Genomic DNA, 27712 nt, shown 5'->3' with positions numbered 1-27712 from the left:
CTAGAGCTTGCCTGCTCTCTGGTCTACCTTTTATAATAATAATAATAATAATAATAATGGCATTTGTTAAGCGCTTACTATGTGCAAAGCACTGTTCTAAGCGCTGGGGGGCATACAATCAATCAATCAATCGTATTTATTGAGCGCTTACTGTGTGCAGAGCACTGTACTAAGCACTTGACAAGCTGATCAGGTTGTCCCACGGGGGGCTCACAGTCTTAATCCCCATTTTACAGATGAGGTAACTGAGGCTTAGAGAAGTTAAGTGACTTGCCCGAAGTCACACAGCTGACAATTGGTGGAGCCGGGATTTGAACCCATGACCTCTGACTCCAAAGCCCGGGCTCTTTCCACTGAGCCACACTGTTATGAGAGTTTAAGCTCCTTGTGGGCAAGGAATATGACACTTCTTTATGCTGGACTTCCCAAGCACTTGGTCCAGTGTCCTGTACCAAGTGGCTGCTAAATAAATATTACTACTGCCTTTCCCCACCCAACCTGCCTTGCCTTCCCATCTGACCCTGTGTCTCAGGATGAAAACCAAATCCCCATTTGTCCCTGGGATTTGCATCTTTTGCAGAAAGGGGGAGGGATTGGGGTTAAGGGAAAGAGGAAAACACCTCCCAACTGGTCCCCCCTTACCTGAATGTCCGTTTGGCCGTCCTCATGACGCCTGGCCCCCCCATGTGCACGGAGACATTCTGAAGGGTTTGTTTCAGAGGGTTGACGAATTCGGCTTCCACGACCAAATCGGAGCCAACCACCTTCTCTCCATGGACCTAGAGTGTCAGAAAGAGGCAGCTCATCAGAAGATTGAGTTGGTGAGCCCCACGTGGGACAGGGATTGTGTCCAATCCAATTTACTTGTATCCACCCCAGCGCTCAGTACAGTGCCTGGCACTTAGTAAGTGCTTAAATACTACAATTGTTATTATCATTATTATTATGGATCCAATGGAATCCTTTTCTTCTTGTGCTCCTTTCATCTCCCTTTCCCCTGCCCTTTCTTTATTTAACTGCTCTGAGAAACTTTAATAGCCCTGCCACTACAATGAACACACCCCAGGGATCAGGAGATCTGGGTTCCAGGCTTGGATCTGCCTGCCAGGCTATGCCAGGGTTGGTGAAAGGTACCCCTGATGCCCTTTCCTTCCTCCTGCAGCTGGTTATGCAGGCCCTATAGTGTTCCGGGCCTGTTTTCTGGGCACTCGACATTGCTTAGGAGTCAAAATGGTTCTTTAGCTGAGGCCCAGTTTCCATCTTACACGATGTAAAAATTATGTGCTCATCTTCCCTCCTAAAGACACTCTCCTCCCTAAATTTCCAATCTCAGTCAACAATGCCATCTTCCTTCCCGGGCCCAGAAGCCTGGAACCTTGGTGCCATCCTTGACTCTTCACTATTGTTCAACCCTCACATTCATTCTGTTACCAAATTCTGCTGGTATTTCCTACATATTTCCCAGAGCTTCCCCTTCCTCTCAACTGTTACAACCCCAGTACTAGCTCTGGTCTCGCCACGGCCAGACTAATGCATTGGTCTTCTTGCTGGCCTGCCAAACTCCAGCACCTTCCCCCTTTCCTATCCACACTATACACCGCTGCACGGATTATCTAACTGAGGCATGACTTGTCCCACATCTCTCCTCTCCTCAAATCCTCATCTGCCTCGCTAAATCTCTTCGTATCAAATAGAAATTTCTCACAATTAGTCTCAAGGCTCTTCATCATCCGGGCCCACCTCACATACCGGTTCTCCTCACGCTATTTTCCGACCTGCTGTCTTTGCTCCTCCCAACCCAATCTTCTAGCCCAACCTTCTATATGTACTTCACATTCACTTCTCCCACCTCTGGAAATGTGGCCCTGGCAAATGGGATCTGCTTCACTATTCAGAGGCATACACTAGTTCTTAAATTGACCACAACAAATTCAGACTCTACGCTTCAAGTAGGAAGAACAAACCTGCTTGTCACATGGCGTGTGAGTGCAATTGATTTCCAAAAATATCCCTTGATAGTAATACAGCCCTGACAGAATTTTCCTGATCAATTCCAACAGTGGAGCATCAAAGTTACAAGAATTCATTTTCAGAGAAAATTGTATTTATCCCCCCAAATAGGGTAAGTTCCTATTTGCCCCCTTTCGTTGTGACTCACTTATCAAGTATGGTCAAATACCATCAGATGACCTCATGTGATTCAGCATCACTAAGAGGAAAGATCGTGGGCCTGGGAGACAGAGGACCTGAGTTCTAACCCTTATCCTACCACTTGTCCATTGCGTGACTTTGGCGAGGCACTTAACTTCTCTGTACCTCAGTTTCCATATCTGTCAAATGGGGATTAAATACCTGCTCTCACCATGAAACTCATGTGGGGCAGGGACTGTGAATGATCTGATTATTGTGTATCTTCCTCAGTGTTTAATTCAGAGTTAGGTACATAGTAAGACCTTAACAGATACCACTATTATTATTATTAATTCCTCTTTCCATATTTAACGTAGCTATTTCTTCAATAGTGTTTTTCTTCATAAAGGGTGTCAGACTAATCTGCAAGGTCACCAGAGTTCCCTAGTGCAATGTCGAACACATCTTGGGGCCTAACTGGGCTCCTTGGGGGCGGGAATCTAGTGTATTGAATTCTACCAAGCAATGAATACAGTGCACAATGCACTGTCCCAAGCACTTGGGCAAGTGAAACAGAAGCGAGACACGTTCCCCTCTTTCAAGGAGCTTTTCACATATAGGAACAGGGTCGTTCATTGAACGGGATCCTACAGACAACCTCTCTGCTTGCTGGGACTCAATGGGGTTGGGGTAGAGAGAGATCTTGATTTTTGGTCTACTTTTCTCTGTGTTTCTTTCAAGAGTTTTAGAAGCAGGGAGATTGAAGTTTTGTCACTGGATTTAAAGTGGGCCAGCCAACACCGATGTACCACATCTACAGTCAAAATCGAGCTGATCCATGACAATTTTGACTTAAAGAGAATCAAAACTTTCTGGCGAAATCAAGACCAAATTTCTAAAAATTTGGTGCCGAGGAGACTTTTTGTTATTAATGCAGTCAGTGTTTCTGTGGTCAAAATCCTCTGTGATCCTCCAGGCTGGGAAGGAGTGGATCGTTTGCCGAGTGGCTTGATTAGCTGAGCTCTCCCCTAATTTAAGCTCTCCCTTAATTTAAATGTAATCGACATGGAGACACTAGAGTCAGGAGATGATGACAATGAATTATGGCCTGCGCAGCCCTCAGAATTGCTTAGAATGTAAGCTCCTGGAGGACAAGAACTAGATCTCAGTGCTAATGCACTTCACGGGTAGTAGTACCCATATTCATTCATTCATTCAATCATATTTATTGAGCGCTTACTGTGTGCAGAGCACTGTGCTAAGCGCCTGGGAAGTCCAAGTGGGCAACATATAGAGACGGTCCCTACCCAACAGTGGGCTCACAGTCTAGAAGACCCACAGAGAGGTATCCTTCTATCAACTAGTATATACAGTGTTGTCCTTCATATTCAAAGAAGATGGCCCTGAGGGTGAAATTCACCCATGACTGAAAAGTCTGATGGGACCTGCAGTCCCAGCGACACCGGGCACACAGAAAAGTGGTCTCTGTTGCGTAGTGCTTAACGTTTGCCGTTCCCAGTGTGGTCTTCTCTTTTGCTTCTGTCTTACATGCTAAGCTTTTGCTCAAAGAGAGGCCCTCCCTTCCTGATGGCATTGCACCATGCCGGCTAGTCTACCCGCAGCAGTTGACTCCCTGCTTTTAGCTGGGATGCAGCACTGTCTGAGCCTTTGTTTCACCATGACCTTCAATGTTGTCTCTGCCCTTCTTGCTCTCGGTTTCCCAGTTTCGGCCCTCTTTACGGCAGCTGTTTGGGATTCCCGCTCGCATTCATTGTCCTGACACCTCCCACCCGGCAGGGCTGTGTTAAGGTGAGCACAGTTTCTATGCTAGGAGACTGACTACCTTCCAGAGTTTTAATGGTCGGGATTTTGACCTGCCGCTCGATGATGAGTCGGGCCCGTAGGTGACAATTTACCGAACTGTTCGAGGAGCCAAATGTCGCACCCGGTGTGGGGGGTCCAACTCTCACAGTCATCGAGAAGGTTGGACAACACTGCAGGTCTGTCCATCTTTAGTTAGGTCTGGGGCCTGATACCACACAGCTGACACTCTTATTTGACAGTTTCCCAAAGGTGTCAACTACTGTTACTGGGCTGCAAAGGAAAGTAGTCTCTTTCATGTCACTGGGCCATAAAACCTGGCCTTTTCCTAATAGGTGAGAACTATCCAAGACCATTTTACAGCATGAATGCAGCGCTCAGTAAAATGAAGTCTCTTGCTTAAAGTTGGCCTGAATTTTCTCTGTTCAATGATAAGATGCTCATGAATATTTTAAACTGCTGAAGAGCATCTTTCTCACTTAGACTCTTATGAAAATCAGCACATGGAAGCAAAGGAGAACACCAAATCTGAATCTAATAAATTAGGCTTTTCACATCACAATATTTTGATATTGTAGGGGGAAAAACAGTGAGAGGCCTTTCATGCTAAATCTCCTATTTCTTGTGAATTTTCCACCCAAGGAAACGATCTCCACCACTCACTGGAGAATAATCCCACTGAGTCCATTCATAGTTTAACCTAACCCCCTATTTGCTGCCGTGGAGGAAACGGTAGAAAATACTCGATTTTTCAGGTCAGTTTAGTCAAACCTCGAGCAAAGTGACTCAGTAAATTGGTAGTATTTATTGAGAACCTACTGTGTGCAGAGCGCTGTACTAAGCTCTTGGCAGAGTACGATACAATAAGACCCTAAAGGAGTCTACCATATAACAGGGGAGTCAGACACTAAAATAAATAATCATAACTGTGGCATTTGTTAAGGTCTTACAATGTGCCAAACACTGAGGTAGATACAAGATAGTCAGATAGGACACAGTCCCTGTCCACAGGGGGCCCACAGGCAAAGAGGAAAGGAGAACATGTGGTGAATCCCCATTTTACAGATGAGGAAAGTGGGGCACAGGTAAGAGAAGTGACTTGTCCAAAGTCACACAGCCGGCAAGCAGTGGAGCCAGGATTAGAATCCAGGTCCTCTGAGTCGAAGGCCCATGCTCTTTCCACTAGACCGTGCTGCTTCTCGAGGTAGGAGGAACCACAGGTGCTCAAGTGGTGAAAAAGTACTGAAGTCAGGGTTGGTCAGTAAGTACAGAGGATTAGGAAAAAGAGAGATTAATCAGAGAAGGCCACCTGGAGAAGATGAGATTTCAGAAGGGTTTTGACCATGGGGAGAGCAGCCGCCTGTCAGATGTAATAATAATAATGACGATATTTGTTAAGCGTTTACTATGTGCCGAGCACCGTTCTAAGTGCCGGGATAGATGCAAGGATTGTCCCACGTGGGGCTCACAGTCTTAATCCCCATTTTACCGATGAGGTGACTGAGGCCCAGAGAAGTGAAGTGACTTGCCCAGAGTCACACAGCTGACAGGTGTCAGAGCCAGGATTAGAAGCCACGACCTCTGACTCCCAAGCCTGTGCTCTTTCCGCGAAGCCTCGCTGAAAATCAAAGGACCGATGACCTCTTTGGCTGTACGCTACGGCAGGTGGGAGGGACTAGGTTAGACTCTGTTTTGTGCTAGCATTCCACGATGTTTCACGGCAAACACGGCAGACACGGCAAACTCCACTCAAAGACAGAGGTAAAGGCATCCTCTCTAGGACCAGTTGGGGATGGACAAGAGAGTCAGGGGGATCCACTCTGTGGGGGTACCTTTGCTTACTAGCCACCTGGTCACTGTGTGTTTGATTTTGCTACAAACAATTTACTTATAATTTACTTATAATGATTACTGCATCAGCCTTCTCTCTGATCTCCCATCCTCGTGTCTCTCCCCACTTCAATCCATACTTCATGCTGCTGCCTGGATTGTCTTTGTCCAGAAACGCTCTGGGCATGTTACTCCCCTTTTCAAAAATCTCCAGTGGCTACCAATCAATCTGCGCATCTGGCAGAAACTCCTCACCCTGGGCTTCAAGGCTCTCCATCACCTCACCCCCTCCTACCTCACCTCCCTTCTCTCCTTCTACAGCCCACCCCGCACCCTCCGCTCCTCTGCCACTAATCTCCTCACCGTACCTCATTCTCGCCTGTCCCGCCATCGACCCCGGGCCCACGTCATCCCCCGGGCCTGGAATGCCCTCCCTCTGCCCATCGGCCAAACTAGCTCTCTTCCTCCCTTCAAGGCCCTACTGAGAGCTCACCTCCTCCAGGAGGCCTTCCCAGACTGAGCCCCTTCCTTCCTCTCCCCCTCGTCCCCCTCTCCATCCCCCCATCTTACCTCCTTCCCTTCCCCACAGCACCTGTATATATGTATATATGTTTGTACATATTTATTACACTATTTATTTTACTTGTACATATCTATTCTATTTATTTTATTTTGTTAGTATGTTTGGTTTTGTTCTCTGTCTCCCCCTTTCAGACTGTGAGCCCATTGTTGGGTAGGGACTGTCTCTATATGTTGCCAACTTGTACTTCCCAAGCGCTTAGTACAGTGCTCTGCACACAGTAAGTGCTCAATAAATACAATTGATTGATTGATTGATTGATTTGTGGCAGCCACACAGGAGGGGGAAAAGGGTCCCGGGAGATGGACCCCTATGTGTCCCTCCCTGAAGGAAGTTCAACTGAACTCTTACTAATTTCTTATATGATAATAATAATAATAATGATGGCATTTATTAAGTGCTTACTATGTGCAAAGCACTGTTCTAAGTGCTGGGGAGGTTACAAGGTGATCAGGTTGTCCCACGTGGGGCTCACAGTTTTAATTCCCATTTTACAGATGAGGGAACTGAGGCCTAGAGAAGTGAAGTGACTTGCCCAAAGCACACAGCTTACAATGATTTGTGGCAGCCACACAGGAGGGGGAAAAGGGTCCCGGGAGCTGGACCCCTATGTGTCCCTCCCTGAAGGAAGTTCAACTGAACCGTTACTAATTTCTTCTAGACTGTGAGCTCACTGTTGGGTAGGGACCGTCTCTATATGTTGTCAACTTGTACTTCCCAAGTGCTTAGTACAGTGCTCTGCACACAGTAAGTGCTCAATAAATATGATTGATTGATTGATTATGTGGCATTGACCTGGGAACAGCCAGTGAGAGAGAAGCACTGGGAAGAACGAAGAGCTTCCAGGAAGTTGGATTAGGAGACCCTCAGCCATTTTGGAATGGGAGGAAGCTGTGATCCTGGGAGGGCAGGATACCGGGCAGAAGCTGTGATTCTGGAAGGACCCAAGGTACAGGGAGGGAGGGAAGATTTTATCCCGCAGGGTTGGGATACCCAAAAGGTCTGGGGTCCAGAGGATAGGACTCTGGCAGAGCAAGACTGTGGTTCCTGAAAGGAAGGAATGGCATGTAAGTGCCCTGGCACCCAAAGGTGTCAGAGAGGGTGAAGCCTGGGATGCCCTGTAAGGAGAGGGGAAAGAACCAGTGAAATGTGAGCCCCAGGACACCTCCAGGAAAATACAGAGTGTCCTTGTGGGAGCGGGGTGGGGCAGGGGAGGGAAAAGTATGCGATCTATTTCTCTGTTACCTGATTGATGCCCTAAGGAAACTTGCAAAAAGTCTCGTAAGCATTACCGAGGTCTCTGATCTTTGTGTCCGCCTGCGGTAGGGCTTGAGGAGAAGCTCCAGGGGCTGGGAAGATGTGGGAAGCTGAGGGAGAGGGAGGAAGCACTGTTTCTCCAAGTTACCTGCAGCCAACCCCGGGATGCAGGTGTTTGGCAAGTCCCCAAATGATCCCTCACCTTCAGGGGGATGCCCGGGTTGGAGATGGGGGTGATGGCAGTGATATTGGTGCAGGGATCTGGGGTTTGCTAGCAGAGATTCCCCAAACCTGCCTGTCTGGGGAAAGGATTTATTGAAAGGTTTAGGACCCTGAGGCGGCTAATGGGCTCCAGGCTCCTAAAGTGATATGAGAGGCTATTTCTGCCAGGATTTGGGCAGAGAATCCCCGGAAAGATCACATGTACCAGTGTCCCTATTTCATGCTCAGATCTCCTGCTCCCTGCGGGCACTCATCATAATTCTTGTCCCTTCAGAACTTTGTGTCATGCGGTGCTATACAGTCCCGGCACATTCTAGGGGATGAAAGCGACAGTGGAGGAAGGGAAAGATTTCATTTTTGATGGGAGCAGGAGGGTTGCTAAGTCAGGTCATAGGTGCTTCAGGTGAAATCCAGATTGGAGGAATAAGATTCGCCATGGAAAAGACCACGCAGCCTCCAGCCATCTTAGCTTCGTGGACTAGTGAACTGCGGGAGGGTCTCTCACAGGTTTTTAACTGAATCTACTTATCTAACTCCTGTTCTGGAGTCTCTAGGGGCTTAGCCGAAAGGAAAAGGAAGACGGCGACCCTGCTTTCCTGCAATCTGGGCTGCAGCTAGATGAAGTCAATGAGAACACAGGTGGGATTGCAGGGTGTGTTTTCTCTTGGTTGGACAGTTGCATCAGTGTTGCTTAACTGAAGCACGGAAAATCTGATTGCCTTGAAGTCTTAGAGGGTCCTTTTTCCAAAGAGTTAAAAAAATTATTTATAATTTATTTCATCATCACCAGCTGCTTGTGAAGGGGCAGGCATTGATCTCCTCATCCTACAGATCAGCTCAGCAAGGAACAGATGCACCTGCAAAGCCTATATGATCAGAGTCTTCCTCGGAGAAGCAGTGGTCTAGTGGAAAGAGCCCAGGAGTGGGAGCCAGAAAGCCAGGGTTTCTAATCCCAGCTAAGTCACTTTGCTTCTGTGTGACCTTGGGAAAGTCACTGAAGTTTGCTCCGCCTCAGTTTCATCATCTGTAAAATGGAGATCAAACACCTGTTTCCTCCCTCCTAAGACTGTGGGACAGGGACTGTGTCCTAAATCTATCACAAGGTATTCAACCTTCACAACATCGCTAAAATCCGCCCTCTCCTCTCCATCCAAACTGCTACCCCTTATTATTTTAATGGTATTTCAGTCAGTCAGTCAATCGTATTTACTGAGCACTCACTATGTGCAGAGCACTGTATTAAGCTCTTGGAGAGGACAATTCAACAGAATTAGCAGACATGTTCCCTGCCCATATACAGCTTAGAGTCTAGAGGGGGAGTCAGACGTTACTGTAAATAAATAAGTCATTTATAATATGATTTAAATTTAAAGATATGTACATTTGCTAAGCAGTTACTATATGCCAGGCACTGCTCTAAGCGCTGGGGTAGATACAAGGTAATCACTTATTGTATCCCACCTTGATTACCATACCATCCTCCATCCTGACCTCTCTGTCTCCTGACTCTCCCCACTTCAGTCCCCTTTCTGCTGCCCGGATCATTTGGGTTTTTTTTAATGTTCAGTCCATGTTTCCCCACTCCTCCAGCACCTCGAGTGGTTGCCTTTCCCCCTCCACATCAAACAGAAACTCCTTTCCATCGACTTAGAAGCACTCAGTTACCTTGACCCCGCCTACCTACCTCGTTCCTTTTCTACCACAACCCAGCCTGCACACTTTGCTAAGAGTCTTTGGAGTCAGAGGTCATGGGTTTGAATCCCCGGCTCTGCCAACTGTCAGCTGTGTGACCTTGGGCAAGTCACTTAATTTGGGGATTAAGACCGTGAGCCCCCCAAGGGACAACCTGATCACCTTGTAAACCTCCCCAGCGCTTAGAACAGTGCCTTGCACATAGTAAGTGCTTAATAAACGCCATTATTATTGTTATTATTATTATTATTCTCTGTGCCTCAGTTACTTTCATTCATTCATTCATTCAATCGTGTTTATTGAGCACTTACTGTGTGCAGAGCACTGTACTAAGTGCTTGGGAAGTACAAGTTACTTCATCTGCAAAATGGGGATTAAGACTGTGAACCCCACGTGGGACAACCTGATCATCTTGTAACCTCCCCAGTGCTTAGAACAGTGCTTTGCATACAGTAAGTGCTTAATAAATGCCATTATTATCTCAATCTCATCTATCTCTCCACCCACTTCTTGCCCATGGTTTGCCTCTGACCTGGGACGCCCACCCCCTTCATGTCCCATAGAAAACCTGAAACCTTAGTTACTCTGACTCTCTCCAGTTTTGGTGTTTTGTTTTTTCTCCCTCTCTAATAATAATAATAATTGTTATGGGGGAACCCGCCATTCCTCATAGCCTGGGACCCCGACTTCCGTAACATGTCCCATAGAAAATTACTCTCCCCACCTTTGATGCCTTGCTGAAGGCACATCTCCTCCAAGAGGTCTTCCCTGACTGAGCCCTCATTTCCTCTTCTCCCGCTCCCTTCTGCTTTGCCCTGCTTTGCTTCCTTTATTCACCCCTCCCTCAGCACCTCGGCACTTATGCATATATCCATAATTTATTGATTTATATTCATGTCTGCCTCCCCCTCTAGATTGTAAACTCCTTGTGGGCAGGGGATTTGTTTGCCAACTTTGTGATATGGTATTCTTCCAAGCACTTAGTACAGTGCTCTGCATACAGTAAGTGCTCAGTAAATACGACTGATAGATTGACAAGGATCAATGAGATTCAACTATCCTTGAACCTACTTGCTTCTCCATGCCCTGCTTCTATGGGAAGAAGAGGAAACTTTTCAGAAAATTCCATGGCATTCCACACTGTCTTGGAAGTGGCGGACCAAGGGTTAGGTGTTAATAAAATCACGCAATCTACATAAAATCACGCAATCAATCTACATAAAATCTACATAAAATCACGCAATAAAATCACGCAATCTACATCAGATCTTCTTGCCTGTTGGGGAACAGGTGGAGAGGCTCCCTTCAGAGCACATCTGAAGTGAGGGACTCCAGCAATAAAGCCGGTGCTCGCTTTTAAACAGTGTGGCCCTGGTTCTTGGGCTAATGTCGGGGGGCTGTGGAGGGAATGTTACGGAAGCCGGGGTCCCAGGCTACGAGGAATGGGGGCTCCCCCATAACAATTATTATTATTATTAGAGAGGGAGAAGAAACAAAACACCAAAAATGGAGAGGGTCAGAGAAACTAAGGTTTCAGAGATGTAGAAGGAGTGCGCAGACTTTCAGCATATACAATTGGCAAGAAGAATAGATGACCTGCTTTTGAACATTAAATGGTTAACATTCTAATATTATTTTTTCACTCTCCTCTGGGTTGCCAGATCACTCCCGAAGAGTGATCTGCATAGATCACAGAGTCATGAAGACTTCAAATGATTAACGGCTATCAAAACTAGGCAATTATTTAGCTATTTTTTAATAGTAGCATTTCTTCTCTTGTAAATAACATAAGGTGCTATTTTTGATTTGGTTTTGAGTGTATCATAAAGAATTTGCCCAGCGCATTCCTTAAACAAGTTTCTAAACTAGATCGTTGGTTCCTCATCATCTACAATGGATAGAGGCCCTTTTGCAGCTCTGTGGTATTTGTATTCTCCCAAGCGCTTAGTACAGGCCTGTTCACTTGTTTTGATGTCTGCTCCCCCCTTCTAGACTGTAAACCCGGTGTGGGCAAGGATTGTCTCTCTTTATTGCTGATTTGTACTTTCCAAGCGCTTAGTACAGTGCTCTGCACACAGTAAGCGCTCAATAAATACAATTGAACAAATGAATCTACATACAGGCCTAGGAGTCTACAGGCCATGGATTCTAATCCCCACTCCAACACTTGTCTGCTAGGTGACCTTGGGAAAGTCACTTTACTTCTCCGTGCCTCAGTTACCTCATCTGTAAAATGGGCATTGAGACTGTGAGCCCCACGTGGGATGGGGACTGTGTCCAACCCAATTATCTTGTAACTATTCCAGTGCTTAGGAGAATCAGCTTGGGCACCGTCTTCATCCCGCATGGGGCTCACAGTCTTAATCTCCATTTTACAGATGTGGTAACTGAGAAGTGAAGTGACTTTGTCCAAGGCCACACAGCAGACAAGTGGGGGGGTCAGGATTAGAACCCAGGACTCTCAGGACCCATGCTCTATTCACTACATCATGCTGCTTCCCCTAGCATCATTACGATATGTAAGGACCTAGAATGGGAAAAAATGGTGACATTTAACCTAGGCAATGTGATTCCTTGGCAACAATTGTTATAAAACAGCATGGCTCAGTGGAAAGAGCATGGGCTTCGGAGTCAGTGGTCATGGGTTCAAATCCCGGCTCCGCCAATTGTCAGCCGTGTGACTTTGGGCAAGTCACTTCACTTCTCTGCACCTCAGTTACCTCATCTGTAAAATGGGGATTGACCGTGAGCCCCCGTGGGACAAACTGATCACCTTGTAACCACCCCAGCGCTTAGAACAGTGCTTTGCACATAGTAAGCACTTAACAAATACCATTATTATTATTATTATTATTAAAATGGGGATTGACTGTGAGCCCCCTGTGGGACAACCTGATCACCTTGTAACCTCCCCAGTGCTTAGAACAGTGCTTTGCACATAGTACGTGCTGAATAAATGCCATTATTACTATTATAAAAAGTTTATGGGGAAGAAATTTGGAGCTATTGGCTAAGATTAGGATTTTCTGGGAATATTTTATGCTTAGATCCTCATTCCCCCAATAACCATGGATGGCCACGAGTTAATGATGTATCCATGTCTAGCACATACCATCATCTGTATCTCCATCTTTCTATTCATGGATATATTTGCATCTCTATCCCTATCTACGGATTTATATCTGTAGATGTGTGTGAGTCTATGTGTGGGTCTATTTCTAGGATACATTTTTTTGGAAGAGCTCTTGACGCTTGCACCTCCAGTGCTGCTAGAAGGCATTTACCACACAGGCTCCAGGACCCAGGCAGGCCTCCCTCCAACTGGGACCAGAATGCCGACACCGACCTTTATGTTCACTTTGGGGATCTGCAGCACCACACTCTTCTGCTTGGCCAGGATCTTCTTGGTTTCATTGATGCGGGCGGTGAGGAAGAAGTGTAAACAGGCCTGTTCCAACAGCTGGCTCATGTACTCGCCTGCCTTTACCGCCACCTCCACTTTCTTCCCTGGCAGGAGAGAACCAAATAACGAAGGGCAAGTTAGATAGAGCCAGGCAGAGGAGCGGCCATTCCCATTCCAGTTGGATTAGACAGTGAGTCCCGTATATGACCTGATGATCTTGATCCTGCCCCAGCGCTTAGTCCAGTGCTTGGCACATAGTAAATGCTAAACGATGATGATGATCCTATCCCAACTGGATTACTGCATCAGCATCCTTTCTGACCTTCCAATCCCACTTCACTCTGCTGCCCGGATTACCTTTCTACAGAAATGTTCCGGGCACGTCACCCACCTCCTCAAAAATCTCCAGTGGTTGCCTGTCAACCTCCGTAACAAGCAAAAACTCCTCCTTATTGGCTTCAAAGCAGTCCATCACCTTGCCCCCTCCTACCTCACCTTCCTCCTCTCCTTCTACAGCCCAGCCCGCACATTCCATTCCTCTGGTGCCCCTAACCTTCTCACTGTGCCTCTTTCTCGCCTGTCCAGCCGTCAACCCTGGCCCACGTCCTACCTCTGGCCTGGAATGCCCTCCACCCTCAAATTCGCCCATCACCCCTTCAAAGCCCTACTGAAAGCTCACCTCCTCCAGGAGGCCTTCCCAGACTGAGCCCCCCTTTTCCTCAGCTCCCCTTCCCCTCCCCATCGCCCCAACTCACCCCTTTGCTCTACCCCCCTCCCCGCCCCACAGCACTTGTGTGTATATGTACCTACCTATAATTCCATTTATTTATATTAATGCCTGTTTACTTGTTTTAATGTGTACATATCTGTAATTCTATTTATTTATATTGATGCTATTGATGCCTGTTTACTTGTTTTGATGTCTGTTTCCCCTTCTGCACTGTAAGCCCTTTGTGGGCAGGGATTGTCTCTGTTTATTCCTGAACTGTACTGTCCAAGAGTTTAGTACAGTGCTCTGCACACAGTAAGCGCTCAATAAATACTTTTGAATGAATGAATGATGATAATGATGATGATGATGATGATGGGGCCATGACCAGATTTGGGTCACCTCCAACCAGGAGGGACAGCTAAGTTGGCTCTGGTGTTCGGGGCAACTGGGAATGTATGACAGCCTGCCTGATAGCAGTGAAGTGAAGAGGAAGTGGGTCCCACCTGTGGATTCTCTCCAACCGCTTAGTACAGTGCTCTGCACACAGTCAATCAGTCCATCAGTGAGTGCTTACTCTCTGAAGAACATTGCACTAAGTGCTTGGGAGAGTACAATACAACAGAGTTGGTAGACACGTTCCCTACCCATGAGGAGTTTACAGTCTAGAGGGGGAGGAATAAAAATAATGATGATGATGGCATTTATTAAGCGCTTACTATGTGCAAAGCACTGTTCTAAGCACTGGGGAGGTTACAAGGTGATCGGGTTGTCCCACGTGGGGCTCACAGTCTTAATCCCCATTTTACAGATGAGGTAACTGAGGCCCAGATAAGTGAAGTGACTTGCCCAAAGTCACACAGCTGACAATTGGCGGAGCCGGGATTTGAACCCATGACTTCTGACTCCAAAGCCCGGGCTCTTTTCCACTGAGCCACGCTGCTTCTCATTAAACATTAAGACATTAAAATAGATTACCGATACGTACGTAAGTGCTCAGGGGCTGAGGGTGGCGTGGATATTAAGTGTTTAACGAATACGAATCCAAGTGCATTAAGTGACACAAAAAGCAGAGGCAATAGGGGAAATACATAAAGGCTTAATAAATACCATTACTACTACTATCTCCACCTGGAAATCTATTTTACCTTGCTCCCTGTTCCCTTTCCCAGTAGCCCCACTGCTCTGGCCTTTCTCCTCTGCAAATGGGCAAATGGGTCTCTGTCCTCTGGGCACAATCCGCCTCCTTCGCTCTTGTGCACAAGCAGAAGAGCGCTGCTGGTGGAAATCTAGATATCAGGTCCACCTCATCCACCTCACGTTCGTCCTTGCGTGCTTTAACTCTGCCCTCTCCTCTGACCGGCAAAATGATATCTCCATCCTTGTTGAGCAAAATGATTTCTCCGTCCTTATTGACAGCCATGCCCATTGTTCTCACCAATTTTTCAATACATTTAACTACCTCCTCAAACACCCCATCTCCCATCTCTTGCCCCTACTGACCCGACAACCTAGTTTATTGAGAAAATCAAATCTATCAGGTGTGATCTCCCTAAAATCTCCTCTGCCCCTCCCCAGCTCCTCCCTTCTCCAACTCTCCCATCTTTCCAGAAGTATCTCAGGAAGAGATCTCCTGCCTTCTCTCAAAGTCCACCCCCTCAACCTGTGCGTCCAATTCCATCCATTAGCACCTTATCAAAACACTTTCCTTGCTCCCTTCTTCGCCCTCTAACTACCATCTTCAACTGTTTGCTCTCCAATGGCTTTGTTCCCCAGTGCTTTCAAACATGCCCATGTCTCCCCTATCCTAAAAAAAACCCTCCCTTGACCCCACAACTCCCTCCTGTTGTCCTCCTACCATTCATCGCCAAACTCCTTGAGTGCATCTTCCACACCCTCTGCCTCCACTTCCTCTCCTCCAATTCTTTCCTTGACCCCCTCCAATCAGGCTTCTGTCCCCTTCACTCCACAGAAACCGCTCTCTCAAAGGTCACAAACTGTCTCCTTGCCAAATCCAGCAGCCTCTACTCCGTCCTAATCCTTCTTGACCTCTCAGCTGCCTTTGACACTGTGGACCACCCCCTTCTCCCGGAAACATTATCTAACCTCAGTTCCACCGGTACTGTCCTCTCCTGGTTCTCGTCCTATCTCTCTGGCTGCTCATTTTCAATCTCTTTCACAGGCTTCTCCTCTTCTGCCCTCTCCCTAACTGTGAGTATCCCTCAAGGTTCAGTTCTAGGGTCCCCTTCTATTCTCCATCTCCGCCCACTTTCTTGGAGAAATAATTCACTCACATGACTTCAACTACCACCTCTGTGCGGATGAATACCAAATCTCCATCTCCAGCCCTGATCTCTCTCCCTCTCTGCAGTCTCACATTTCCTCTTGCCTTCCAGACATCTCTACTTGGATGTCCTCCCATCACCTCAAGCTTTACATGTCCAAAACAGAACTCCTTATCCTCCCACCTAAACCCTATCCTCCCCCTGACTTTCCCATCACTGTAGTCAGCACTACCATCCTTCCTGTCTCACAAGGAGTTATCCTTGGAGTTATAACCTTGGAGTTATCCTTGAATCCTCTCTCTCATTCAACATACATATTCAATCTGTCAGTAAATCCTGTTGGTTCAACCCCCACAACGTCACTAAAATTCATCATTTCCTCTCCATCCAAACTGCTATCATGTTAATCCAAGCATTTATGTTATCCCTCCTTGATTACTCTATCAGCCTCCTTGCAGACCTCCCTTTCCCCTCTCTCTCCCCTCTCCAGACTATACTTCACTCTGCTGCCCGGATCATTTTTCTACAAAGATGTTCAGGACATGTTTCCCCAGTCCTCAAGAACCTCCAGTGGTTGCCCAGCCAACTCCACATCAAACAGAAATTCTTTACCATTGGCTTTAAAGCAGTCAATCACCTTGCCCCCTCCTATCCCACCTTGCTACTCTCCTCCTCCAACCCGGCCCGGACACTCTGCTCCTCTAATCCAACCTATGCACTGTACCTCGATCTCATCTACCTCACTGCCGACCTCTCACCCATGTCCTGCCTCTGGCCTGGAATGCCCTCCCTCTTCCTTCAAAGCCTTATTGAAGGCACATCTCCTCCAAGAAGCCTTCCCTGACTAAGCTCTCTTTTCCCTTTCTTCCACTACCCTCTGCGTCATCCTGACTGCTCCCTTTATTGATCCCCCTCCCAGCCCCACAGCACTTATGTACATACCCGTAATTCATTTATTTACATTATTGTCTGTCTCCTCCTCTAGACTGTAAGCTTTCTGTGGGCAGGGAATGTATCTGTTATGCTGTTCTATTGAACTCTCCCAAGAACTTAGTAGAGTGCTCTGCACACAGTAAGTACTCAATAAAAAAGATTGATTGATTGATTGATTGGGCAAATGGCTGAATTCCCCCGGGGCAACCCAACCATGGCCACTCCATAATATGGTGGTGGAAAAATGGGGGGAAAGGGAATAAGAGAATGCCAAGTTGGCATTCCATCTCTGAAACTGAACCGTCTTACTCCATCTCACTCATGTCACTGACGCCACAGAACTGAAGGTGAGTTCTGCTTCACTGTTTGAAGTCTCTTCCTCCCCCTATTCCAGATTTAAACTGCGAGAGGGAGCCACATAAGGAGAAATCCTGCCTCCCTAGGCTTCAAACAGTACCTTCTTAGAGGAGCCACTCTGCATCAAGCTACTGGAATGATTCCTACCCTGACAGAGCCAAAGAGATCATTCTAGACTTGACTTGTACAAGGCCTCTTGTGTCCAACCTGATTATCCCGTATCTGCGCCAGTGCTTAGTACATGTTTGGAACATAATAAATGCTTAACGAATTCTCCAAGCAAACTTAGGGGTGGGGAGAGGACACCCCACCCCTGGATGGCCAAGTTAGGAGGTTTTCGCAGTATGGAGATTATGACGGCTTAACCATCAGTGACCTTTTAAAAAAACAGGTCCAAATCTACTCAGAGGTGGGTGGGGAAGGTGACTTTTTACCTGCCCCCTACGTGTGTGACCCTCAGCTTGGATCACCCCAAATCGTTCAGACACACCCTGGGATGTACAGAAATGTCCCAGGTCACCCCAGAGATGGAGAGTCCTGCCTTCGGGGGCAGAACCGCGGAAGAGTGTAGGATGTTGGAGGGGGTAAGAGAGGGATTTGGGGTACAATGCAGGACCCTGATCCCTGGGTCAAGGGCATCCCTGGCTGGGCTGTCACTGTGGAATGCTGTGGTGGTACAGAACACCTCTAGGCTGTAAGCTCATTGTGGGCAGGGAATGTATCTGTTTATTGTTGTACTGTACTCTCCACAAGCACTTAATACAGTGCTCTGCACTCAGTAAGCGCTCAATAAATATGACTGAATGACACCTGCCTCTGGGAGACTTCATTGCTTCAAACCCTTCACTATGTGCTGGGTAACTGTGCTAAGATACTGGAGCAAATGTCTTGTGCTTTGAGGGGCTTCTCCGACAGAGCACCCAGATAAGCCAATGACATTCATTCATTCATTCATTCAATCGTATTTATTGGGCGCTTACTGTGTGCAGAGCACTGTACTCAGCGCTTGGGAAGTACAAGTTGGCAACATATAGGGACGGTCCCTACCAAACAGTGGGCTCACAGTCTAGAAGATGTGAGCATCTTCTAGATGATGGCAAAGGATGCTTCCTGACTTCAAAATCTTTCCTGGACCATCAGGACCTTATCAAAACCCCTTAATGCATCCAATATGCTTTCTGTAGACCCGGCGGGCAAGGCGGAATCACATGATTCACACTATGCCCCAGGAGTAAACATCCAACAATGGCTCTGTAAGACACCACTGAAAGCCTCAGTACAATCAATAAGGGAATGCAGAAACCTCACAGCCTGCACTAGTCACAAGATAGCAGCACAAAGAGCCAAAGAGCTAGCATGAAGATATCCAGTGAAACCTGGATAAAACGTCCATTCATGAAAGTCAAGAAGAAACCCGTGGTACCCACCAAAAATAGGAAGCCCCTATAGATTAATCGTATCTGTTGCCGCCTGCAAAAATCTGGGCTATTTAAAGCTGTCCTTCATTTACGAAGGTGACGCTATTGATGGCAAGATCCTATTCACGTGTGCAAGTGCAACGGGAAAGACTGATGTGCAACTGTTTTGTTCTCTGTCTCCCCCTTCTAGACTGTGAGCCCACTGTTGGGTAGGGACCGTCTCTATATGTTGCCAACTTGGGCTTCCCAAGCGCTTAGCACAGTGCTCTGCACACAGTAAGTGCTCAATAAATACGATTGAATGAATGAATGAATGAACTAATGTGAGAAGCAGCGTGGCTTAGTGGAAAGAGCCCGGGATTGGGAGTCAGAGGTCACGGGTTCTAATCCCAGCTCTGCCACTTGTCAGCTGTGTGACTTTGGGCAAGTCACTTAACTTCTCTGGGCCTCAGGTATCTCATCTGTAAAATGGGGATAAAGACTGCGAGCCCAACATGGGACAACCTGATAACCTTGTATCCACCCCAGCGCTTAGAACAGTGCTCGTTACATAGTAAGTGCTTAAAAAGTACCATTATTATTATTATTATTAACCCACACACCCTGACACATTATTTGTTTATACATTGTTTCATAGGCAATTTTTGTGATCTGAAGAACTGGGTTTAACCCCTAAGACCAAGAGAATGGTTCTGACATATTCTCTAAGGGCTGCATTTTGCCATCAAACAAATGATTGTTTTAGATAAGGCTTGACCGTGACCAAAGAAAAAGGAACTGAATTCTGGGTCAGTGGGTGTGTTGCTGGACTACTGCCAATATTATTAATGTGCCTGGGAAAAAACAAAGGGGACTTAGAATGAAGCTGCTTAGTATATTTCAAAACAAAAAAGGGGACAACAAAATACAATCAAGGGCAGTAGCCTTGAAGATAATGAAAGGTTTAACTTATTCAGATCCTACAAGTGAAATCTAGCCTCCAACTTGCATAATTTGGGAAGCAGCGTGGCTCAGTGGAAAGAGCACGGGCTTTGGAGTCAGAGGGCATGGGTTCGAATCCCAGCTCCACCACAAGTCTGCTGTGTGACCTTGGGCAAGTCACTTAACTTCTCTGAGCCTCAGTTACCTCATCTGTAAAAATGGGGATTAAGACTGTGAGCCCCATGTGGGACAACTTGATCACATTGTATCCCCCCAGCGCTTAGAACAGTGCTTTGCACATAGTAAGTGCTTAACAAATGCCATTATTATTATTATTATTATTATTATTTAGCAGCCAAAAATCCTGCATAGAGTGCCCAATTTATCAATCTACAGGAGTATCTGAGAAATATGTCCTGGACACTTGTGATCGTGGTCGAGGACAAGATTATTTTCCATAATAGATACAGATACTTTTGTTTTATGGGGACAAGTTGGAGGATAGGTGGCAAAGGAGGATAGGTGGAAGGAGAGATGAAGAAGGAAATAGAGAAGTTGGCTAATTTTCTTTCCAGTTTGTCACAGTCCATCAGTGAACTGGTCTAAACAATTGGTGGTAGATTTTCTGGCCCCTCTTGGACTCTTCAGTGAATCTTAACTTGCCATCATTTCCTCCTTGAATACACCCAATCTATTCAACTGAGTGGCAAACTCTCAACCTGCAGCAGCATCACAAGAAGCAGCGTGGCCAGGAGTCTAATCCTGGCTCTGCCACTTGCCTGCTGTGTGACCTTGGGCAAGTCACTTCCTTTTTCATTGCCTCAGTTTCCTTGCCTGAAAAATGTGGATTCAATACCTGTTCTCCATTCCCCATAAACTAGGAACCCCATGTGGAACAGAGACTTATTTAGTTATCTTGTATCTACCCCAATGCTTAGCACATAGTAAATGTTTAGCAAGTGACATTATCATTATTTTTATATCCAGCTTGATCTTGGAACTAACTGATTTGTCCATCTCTCGAAAGGGAAAGGGAATTGCAGTTTCCTTTGTGCAGTATAAAAATCAAACTGCCCCCAAGGACCTTCTATTCCTTAGACACAAAACCCTACTCGGATTAAATCATGGAGAAATAAAGCCAGAGTCTTAGAATTTCCAGTTTTCTGAGAAACAAGGAATAAAAGTCAAGGCGGATATTTAAAAATACGTTTGGGGGAGTCACTTCTCTCCCTACCTCTCTCTCTCTCTCTTTCTCTCTCTCTCTCTCTCTCTCTCTCTCTCTGTTTCTCCTACTTGAAGGCTCTGGTTAAATCTCTTGACTTTGTAATTGTTAATTGATCGTCGATTGCTAATGCCCCAAATCTAGATAAGCTGCTAGAAAGGAAGATCAAGCTATAAGAACACGTCCAGTGCTTACGGCTTAAGGGCTCTAGTGTCACTTCAAATGTGTGGTTCTTGAATTCAGTCTGTGCAACTCCAGTATAAAACACAATATTGCCAGAGAGGTAGGCTGTGGCAGAGTAACTTCTCGGGCTGTGGTTCTGGAACGTGATGGTGACTTTGAAGTCTCTTCCGAGTACAACATTTTCCACTTCAAAATTCATGTCGGTGTCATCCCTGAATGCAATTAGGCCTTCTGTGTTGAGTGGTTTTTTAGCTCCATACATCAGTGCAGTTTCCAGGGCCAACCTCTCTTCCTCTTGACCTAGGAAAAGTCCGAAGATAGTGAGAAATCAATCAGTCGATCAAGTCAGTGGTGTTTATTGAGCACTCTCTGCTCCCGAGTTAGCAACTCCAGATCCAATGAGCACTCAACAATACAAGTAATTTCTGTGAGTTGAGGCACCTCTAAAGGATTTTGGGGATTGTGTTCACCTCAGTAGGGGAACTCTGCCTGCAAGTGGAGAACGATTCCCTTAAGAGACGGGAGGAGGAGAGAGTTTAGCACCAAAGCCCTCTCTGGGATCCAGAGGGGACAACCAGATCTTTCAATCTGCTAGACTGAAAGCTCCATGAGGGCAGAGTTCTTGCCTATTTACTGTCTTCTCCCAAGGCCCCAGTACAGAGTTCTGACTGGTGGTATTTCCTAAACTCTTTCTACGTGTCAGGCACCGTACTGAGTTCTGGTGTAAATACAAGATAATCAGGTCGGTCTACATGTTACATCGAGGAAGGTTCAGTAAATACCAGCGATTGAAAACCAGGAGAACGCACGAGGCAGACAATGATTTGGTTTGAGTGGCAGTGATAACAAGCAATAATGTAGACGTCAGTGGAATTTACTACGCAGGACACCCAGCATAGCACAGGTCCCCAGAAGGGTGATTTCAACCCACAGCATGTAAAATCTCAGGGTGGTGAGCTCCTGCTGCTACTGATAGTATAAGGACCAAGACTTGCAATGAATAATAAGAAGAATAACTGTGGCATTTGTTAAGCGTTTACTGCGTGCCAGGCACTGTACTAAGCATTGGAGTGGATACAAGCAAATCGGGTTGGACACGGTCCCTTTTCCACGTGGAGCTCCCAGTCTCAATCTCCATTTTACAGATGAGGGAACTGAGGCACAGAGAGGTGAAGTGACTTGCTCAAGGTCACACAGCTGACAGGGGTGGAGCCAGGATTAGAACCCACGACCTTCTATCGGGTCCATGCTCTATCCACAACACCACGCTGCTTCCATAAATAGCACATAGCTTTTCCAACAACTTGCCTCAGTTTCAGGATTTCCGAAAGCAAGTATGTTGCCAACTTCTTCCCAAGCGCTTAGTACAGTGCTCTGCACACAGTAAGTGCTCAATAAATACGATTGATTGATTGATTGAAGTACTGATGGGGCAGGGCTTTTTTAGCCTCATTGTCAACTTCGCCATCATCATCATCATCATCTGTTGTGTGGTGATAAAGAGGGTTTCAGAACGGAACTGTGTCCTTATGGGGAAGCAGCGTGGCTCAGTGGAAAGAGCCCGGGCTTGGGAGTCAGAGGTCATGGGTTCGAATCCCGGCTCCGCTGCTTGTCAGCTGTGTGACTTTGGGCAAGTCACTTCACTTCTCTGTGTCTCAGTGACCTCATCTATAAAATGGGGATTAAGACTGTGAGCCCCACATGGGACAACCTGATCACCTTGTATCCTCCTCAGCGCTTAGAACAGTGCTTTGCACATAGTAAGCGCCTAACAAATGCCATTATCATTATTATTATGGACCACAATCCCAGTGTCTGTCAAATCCCTTAAAGATTGGTGGCAACGAGGCCAGCAGAGCAGACCGACGATGTTTTCCCAAGTCCTTTAAGCATGGCCTTTGCCTGCACAAGCAAAGAGGGGGCAAGGCAGGGGAAGCAAGCAGGGGCAGACCTTCCTCTTTCCTGGAGTGCACCGGGCTGGAGCCCCAGGAGCAAACATTAATAATAATGATAATAATAATGATAGCATTTATTAAGCACTTACTATGTGCAAAGCACTGTTCTAAGCTCTGGGGAGGTCACAAGGTGATCAGGTTGTCCCACGGGAGGCTCGCAGTCTTAATCCCCATTTTACAGACGAGGTAACTGAGGCACAGAGAAGTTAAGTGACTTGCCCAAAGTCACACAGCTGGCAAGTGGGGGATCCGGGATTTGAACCCATGACTTCCAACTCCAAAGCCCGGGCTCTTTCCACTGAGCCACGCTGCTTCTCCACTGAATCAAACATTGAATCCAAACTATGCTAGGATAGAGTACTATGAAAGTAGGAGACACAGTACCTGCTTTCGAGGAGCTTACAGTCTAGTGGGGAAAAGAAGCAAGCACAGTTTCAAATATTTGGAAGAACACAGTAATACCGATGATAATGGTGGTTTTCGTTAGGCACTGACTATGTGGCCAATCACTGTACTCAGCTCTGGGGTAAATACAGTACAATCAGATCAGTCACAGTGCCGGTGAGGATTGGCTGTCAGAAGACCGAGACCTGACACCTCAACCATTTCCCTGCTCTGCGATCGTGGGCAAGTCACTTAACTTCTCTGTGCCTCAGTTTCCTCATCTGTAAAATATGAATTCAACACCTGCTTTCCCTCCCCAGTTGACTGTGAGCCCCATGTGGGACAGGGACTGTGCCTGACTGGATTATTTTGTATCTACTCTAGCCCTTAGTGTAGTGTTTGGTCCAAAGTCAGTGCTTAACCAATACCACAGTTATTACTCCTACGAACTCAGCTGGGAGGTGGCAAGAATTTAAAGCAGGATGGCGGCTGTAAAAGTGGAGAAGAAGGGACAAATTCAGGAAGCATTGTGAAGGCAAGACTGGGAAGATATCGAGACAGATCAAATTTGGAAGGTATAAGACGAAGTGGAGTCAGAGGAGACAGCAAGGTTGTGAGGTTCTGAAACAGGGAGGGTGATGGTGTTATTGACAGAGATGGGGAAGTTAGGAGGAGGAGAAGATTTAGGAAAGAAGCTGAAACCAAGCTAAGAGAAGAAGTGCAGAGGCTAAAGAGTAAAGAATAGAGAAAAGAACCTAATAGAAGGCCCATAGTTGAAGGGTGAGGGGAAGTTGAAGAGCAGTTAAAGACGACTGAAAAAAAGCGGCCATAGAAATAGGGAGCGAGAGAGCCTGGAGAGTATCATATTGGTGAAACCAAAGTCGGAAAGAATTTCTTGGAGTGGGAGCTGGGTTTGTCCTCCGAAGTAAATTACCTTCTTGGAATTTGTATTGATCGGTAATGTCCTGCTGCCCATCTCCTCCAATCTGTTTGGTCAGGACGAATTTCCCAACATGGGTAGCATCAACACATTCAACTTCCTGGGTTCCATCTTGTTTGACTCGAATGTAAACTATGTCACTGTTCACCTGAGAAGATGAAGAAAGGAGAGTTTAACTACCACTTAAAGGCCATTCTAGAATAGTCATGGGGTGGTTTTCTGGGTATTCATCATTATCATCATCATTCTCACCCTCACCAGCCCTGTTTCACCAAAACTGGCACTCTCCTGGAATTGTCTAACACTTTTTCTGCTGTTAGTGAGTTTGATGAGTTACCACTGGCATGACCTTCCAGAACTGTGGATTAATAATAGGGGCCCACAGAGCAACCCATGATTTTTGAGACAAGCAATGACCAGTCTTTTCCCTAACCCCATCCCCTAGGGACAGTGTGTGAGTTTTTTTTGACTTACTGAAAATTCTCCACCCCTCACTGACCTCTGACCTGTCAGTAGTTCTGTCCAGTGGCCTGGCATGATGAAATTCATCCAGTCTACACTAAGGAGATTAGTCAAGCTCTTTTAAGGTTGGGTGGTCCATTTTGTGCCGGAAGGATTGAGGTTTACCATTTTGCTCATCCTTTGACTGCTTCATTTATAGTCCAGGAAACTGAACCTCTAGCAAGTAAAGTTTACCCAGCAGTGCACAGGCTGAGGTAGAATTAAAATTCATTTGCCTTAGGGATATTACCAGTGTATCAAATCTTAACTGAGCTCCAGAGATTTTCAGGTTCCCTTTTGGTGAGGCCAAACATGCATGAATATTTTCTTCTTCCTCTAATGGTAAATTCAGCAATGATGATCGTAAATATGCTTGGAATAATTATTATTTGGGCCAGTCTACTGGTTTCCCAGAGAAAAGATTAAAGATAGAATGGTCCCACGTATGGCAAAGAAATCAATCAATTATTCATTCATTCAATCGTACTTACTGAGCGCTTACTGTGTGCAGAGCACTGTACTAAGCGCTTGGGAAGTACAGTTGGCAACATATAGAGACGGTCCCTACCCAACAGTGGGCTCACGGTCTAGAAGAAATTATTGAGTGCTTACTGTGCGCAGAGCATTGTACTACACCTTTGGGAGAATACGGTATAACAGAGTTGGCACACATGTTCCCTGCCAACAAGGAGCATACAGTTTAGAGGCGGGAGACAGACATTAAAATAAATTACGAATATCAATCATTCGTATTTATTGAGCTCTGTCTGTGTGCAGGGCACTGTTCTAAGCACTTGGGAGGGTACAATATAACAATAAAACAGTCACATTTCCTGCCCAAAATGAGCTTACAATCTAGAGGGGGAGACAGACATTAACATAAATAAATGATGGATATGTACATAAGTGCTGTGGAGCTGGGTGATGCAGAAGGTAGTGGGAAAAGAGGAAATGAGGGCTCAGTCAGGGAAGGCTTCTTGGTGGAGCTATGCCTTCAATAAGGTTTTGAAGGAGGGAGAGTAATTATCTGTCGGGTTTGAGGAGGGAGGGCGTTCCAGGCCAGAGTCAGGACGTGTGCGAGAGGTCGGGGGAGAGATAGATGAGATCGAGGTACAGTGAGAGTAGGTTGGCATTAGGGGAGCGAAGACTGTGAGCTGGGTTGTAGTAGGAGAGTAGTGAGGTGAGGTAGAAGAGGACAAGGAGATTGAATGGTCTAAAGCTGATGGTATAGAGTTTCTGTTTGTTGTGGAGTGGGATGGGCAACCATTGGGGGTTCCTGAGGACTGGGGAAACATGGACTGAATGTTTTCTTAGAAAGATGATCTGGGAAGCAAGTGAAGCATGGTCTGAAGCAGGTCAGCAAGGAGGCTGATACAGTAATTGAGGTGGGATAGGATAAGTGCTTGGATTAACAATTTGGATGGAGAGGAAAGGGCAGATTTTAGCAATGTTGTGAAGGTTAAACTGACAGGATTTAATGATAGATTGGATATGTGTGTTGAATGAGAGAGAGGAGCCAAGGATGATTCCAAGGTTACAGGCTTGTGGGACGGGAAGGATGATGGTGCTGTCTGCAGTGATGGGAAAGTCAGGGGGAGGATAGGGTTTGGGTGGGAAGATAAGGAGTTCTGTTTTGGAAATCTTAAGTTTGAGGTGATGGTGGGACATCCAAGTAGGGATGTCTTGAAGGCAGGAGGAAATGCGAGACTGCAGAGAGGGAGAGAGATCAGGGCTGGAGATGTAGATTTGGGAATCATCCACATAGAGGTGGTAGTTGGAGCCATGGAAGTGAATGAGTTCTCTAAGGGAGCGGGTGTAGGTGGAGAATAGAAGGCGACCTAGAACTGAACCTTGAGGGAGACCCAACAGTAAGGGGGAGAGAGGCAGAGGAGGAGCCCATGAAAGAGACTGGGAATGAGTGGCCGGAGAGATAGGAGAACCAGGAGAGGATAGTGTCAGTGAAGCCGAGGTTGGATAATGTTTCCAGGAGAAGGGGGTGGTGGACATTGTCTAAGGCAACTAAGAGTTTGAAGAGGATTAAGATAGAGTAGAAGCCATTGGATTTGGCAAGAAGGGGATCATTTGTGACCTTTGAGGGAGCGATTTCTGTGGATTGAAGGGGACTGAAGCCAGATTCTCAAGGAGAAAATTGGAGGGGAGGAACTTGAGACAGTGGGCGTAGACAACTTGCTTGAGGAGTTTGGAGTAGAATGGTAGGAGTGAGATGGTGTGATAGCCGGAGGGAGTCATGGGGTCAAGGGAGGGTTTTTTTAGAATAGGGGAGATGTAAGCACACTTGAAAGCCATGGGGAGGAAGCCATTGGAAAGCGAACAGTTGAAGATGGCAGACAGGGAGGGAAGAAGGGAGAGGGCAAGTGCTTTGATAAGGTGCGAAGGGATGGGGTCAGATGTGCAACTGGACTGGGTGAATTTTGAGAGAAGGCAGGATATCTCCTCTTGAAATACTGCTGGGAAGGATGAGAGTGTTGAAGAAGGGACAGGAGGAGGGAGGGACTGGAGAGGAGCAAGGGTGATTTTAGGGAGATCTCCCCTGATTGTTTCAATTTTCTCAATAAAGTAATAATAACAATAATAACAGTATTTGTTAAGTGCTTACTGTGTGCCAAGCACTGTTCTAAGCGCTGGGGTAGATACAAGGTAATCCGGTTGTCCCACATGGGGGTCACAGTCTTAGAGAAGGAGCATGGCTAAGTGGAAAGAGCCCGGGCTTGGGAGTCAGAGGTCGTGGGTTCTAATCCCAGCTCTGCCACATGTCTGCTGTGTGACCTTGGGAAATCACTTAACTTCTCTGAGCCTCAGTTACCTCATCTGTAAAATGGGGATTAAGACTGTGACCCCCATGTGGGACAACCTGATCACCTTGTATCCCCCCCAGAACTTAGAACAGTGCTTTGTACATAGTAAACGCTTAACAAATGCCATCATTATTATTATTATTAATCCCCATT

At 46.4% G+C, this 27712-nt stretch overlaps 1 protein-coding gene across 1 annotated transcript in view; it reads right to left on the bottom strand.

Annotated features, from left to right (window-relative positions):
- Positions 1-27712, bottom strand: part of F13A1 (coagulation factor XIII A chain) — a 151802-nt gene that overhangs the window by 9558 nt on the left and 114532 nt on the right. The window contains exons 10-13 of the mRNA XM_038770355.1: positions 24237-24390; positions 20976-21263; positions 12879-13039; positions 643-779 (exon numbers count right to left, since the gene is read on the bottom strand). Of these exons, the coding sequence (XP_038626283.1) occupies positions 643-779; positions 12879-13039; positions 20976-21263; positions 24237-24390 (740 nt within the window). The remainder of the gene's footprint in view (positions 1-642; positions 780-12878; positions 13040-20975; positions 21264-24236; positions 24391-27712) is intronic.

Source organism: Tachyglossus aculeatus, chromosome X3 (genome assembly GCF_015852505.1).
Source record: "Tachyglossus aculeatus isolate mTacAcu1 chromosome X3, mTacAcu1.pri, whole genome shotgun sequence".
NCBI lineage: Eukaryota > Metazoa > Chordata > Mammalia > Monotremata > Tachyglossidae > Tachyglossus > Tachyglossus aculeatus.
The sequence above is the reverse complement of the archived record's forward strand: the minus strand, read 5'-3'. Positions and strand labels throughout refer to the sequence as shown.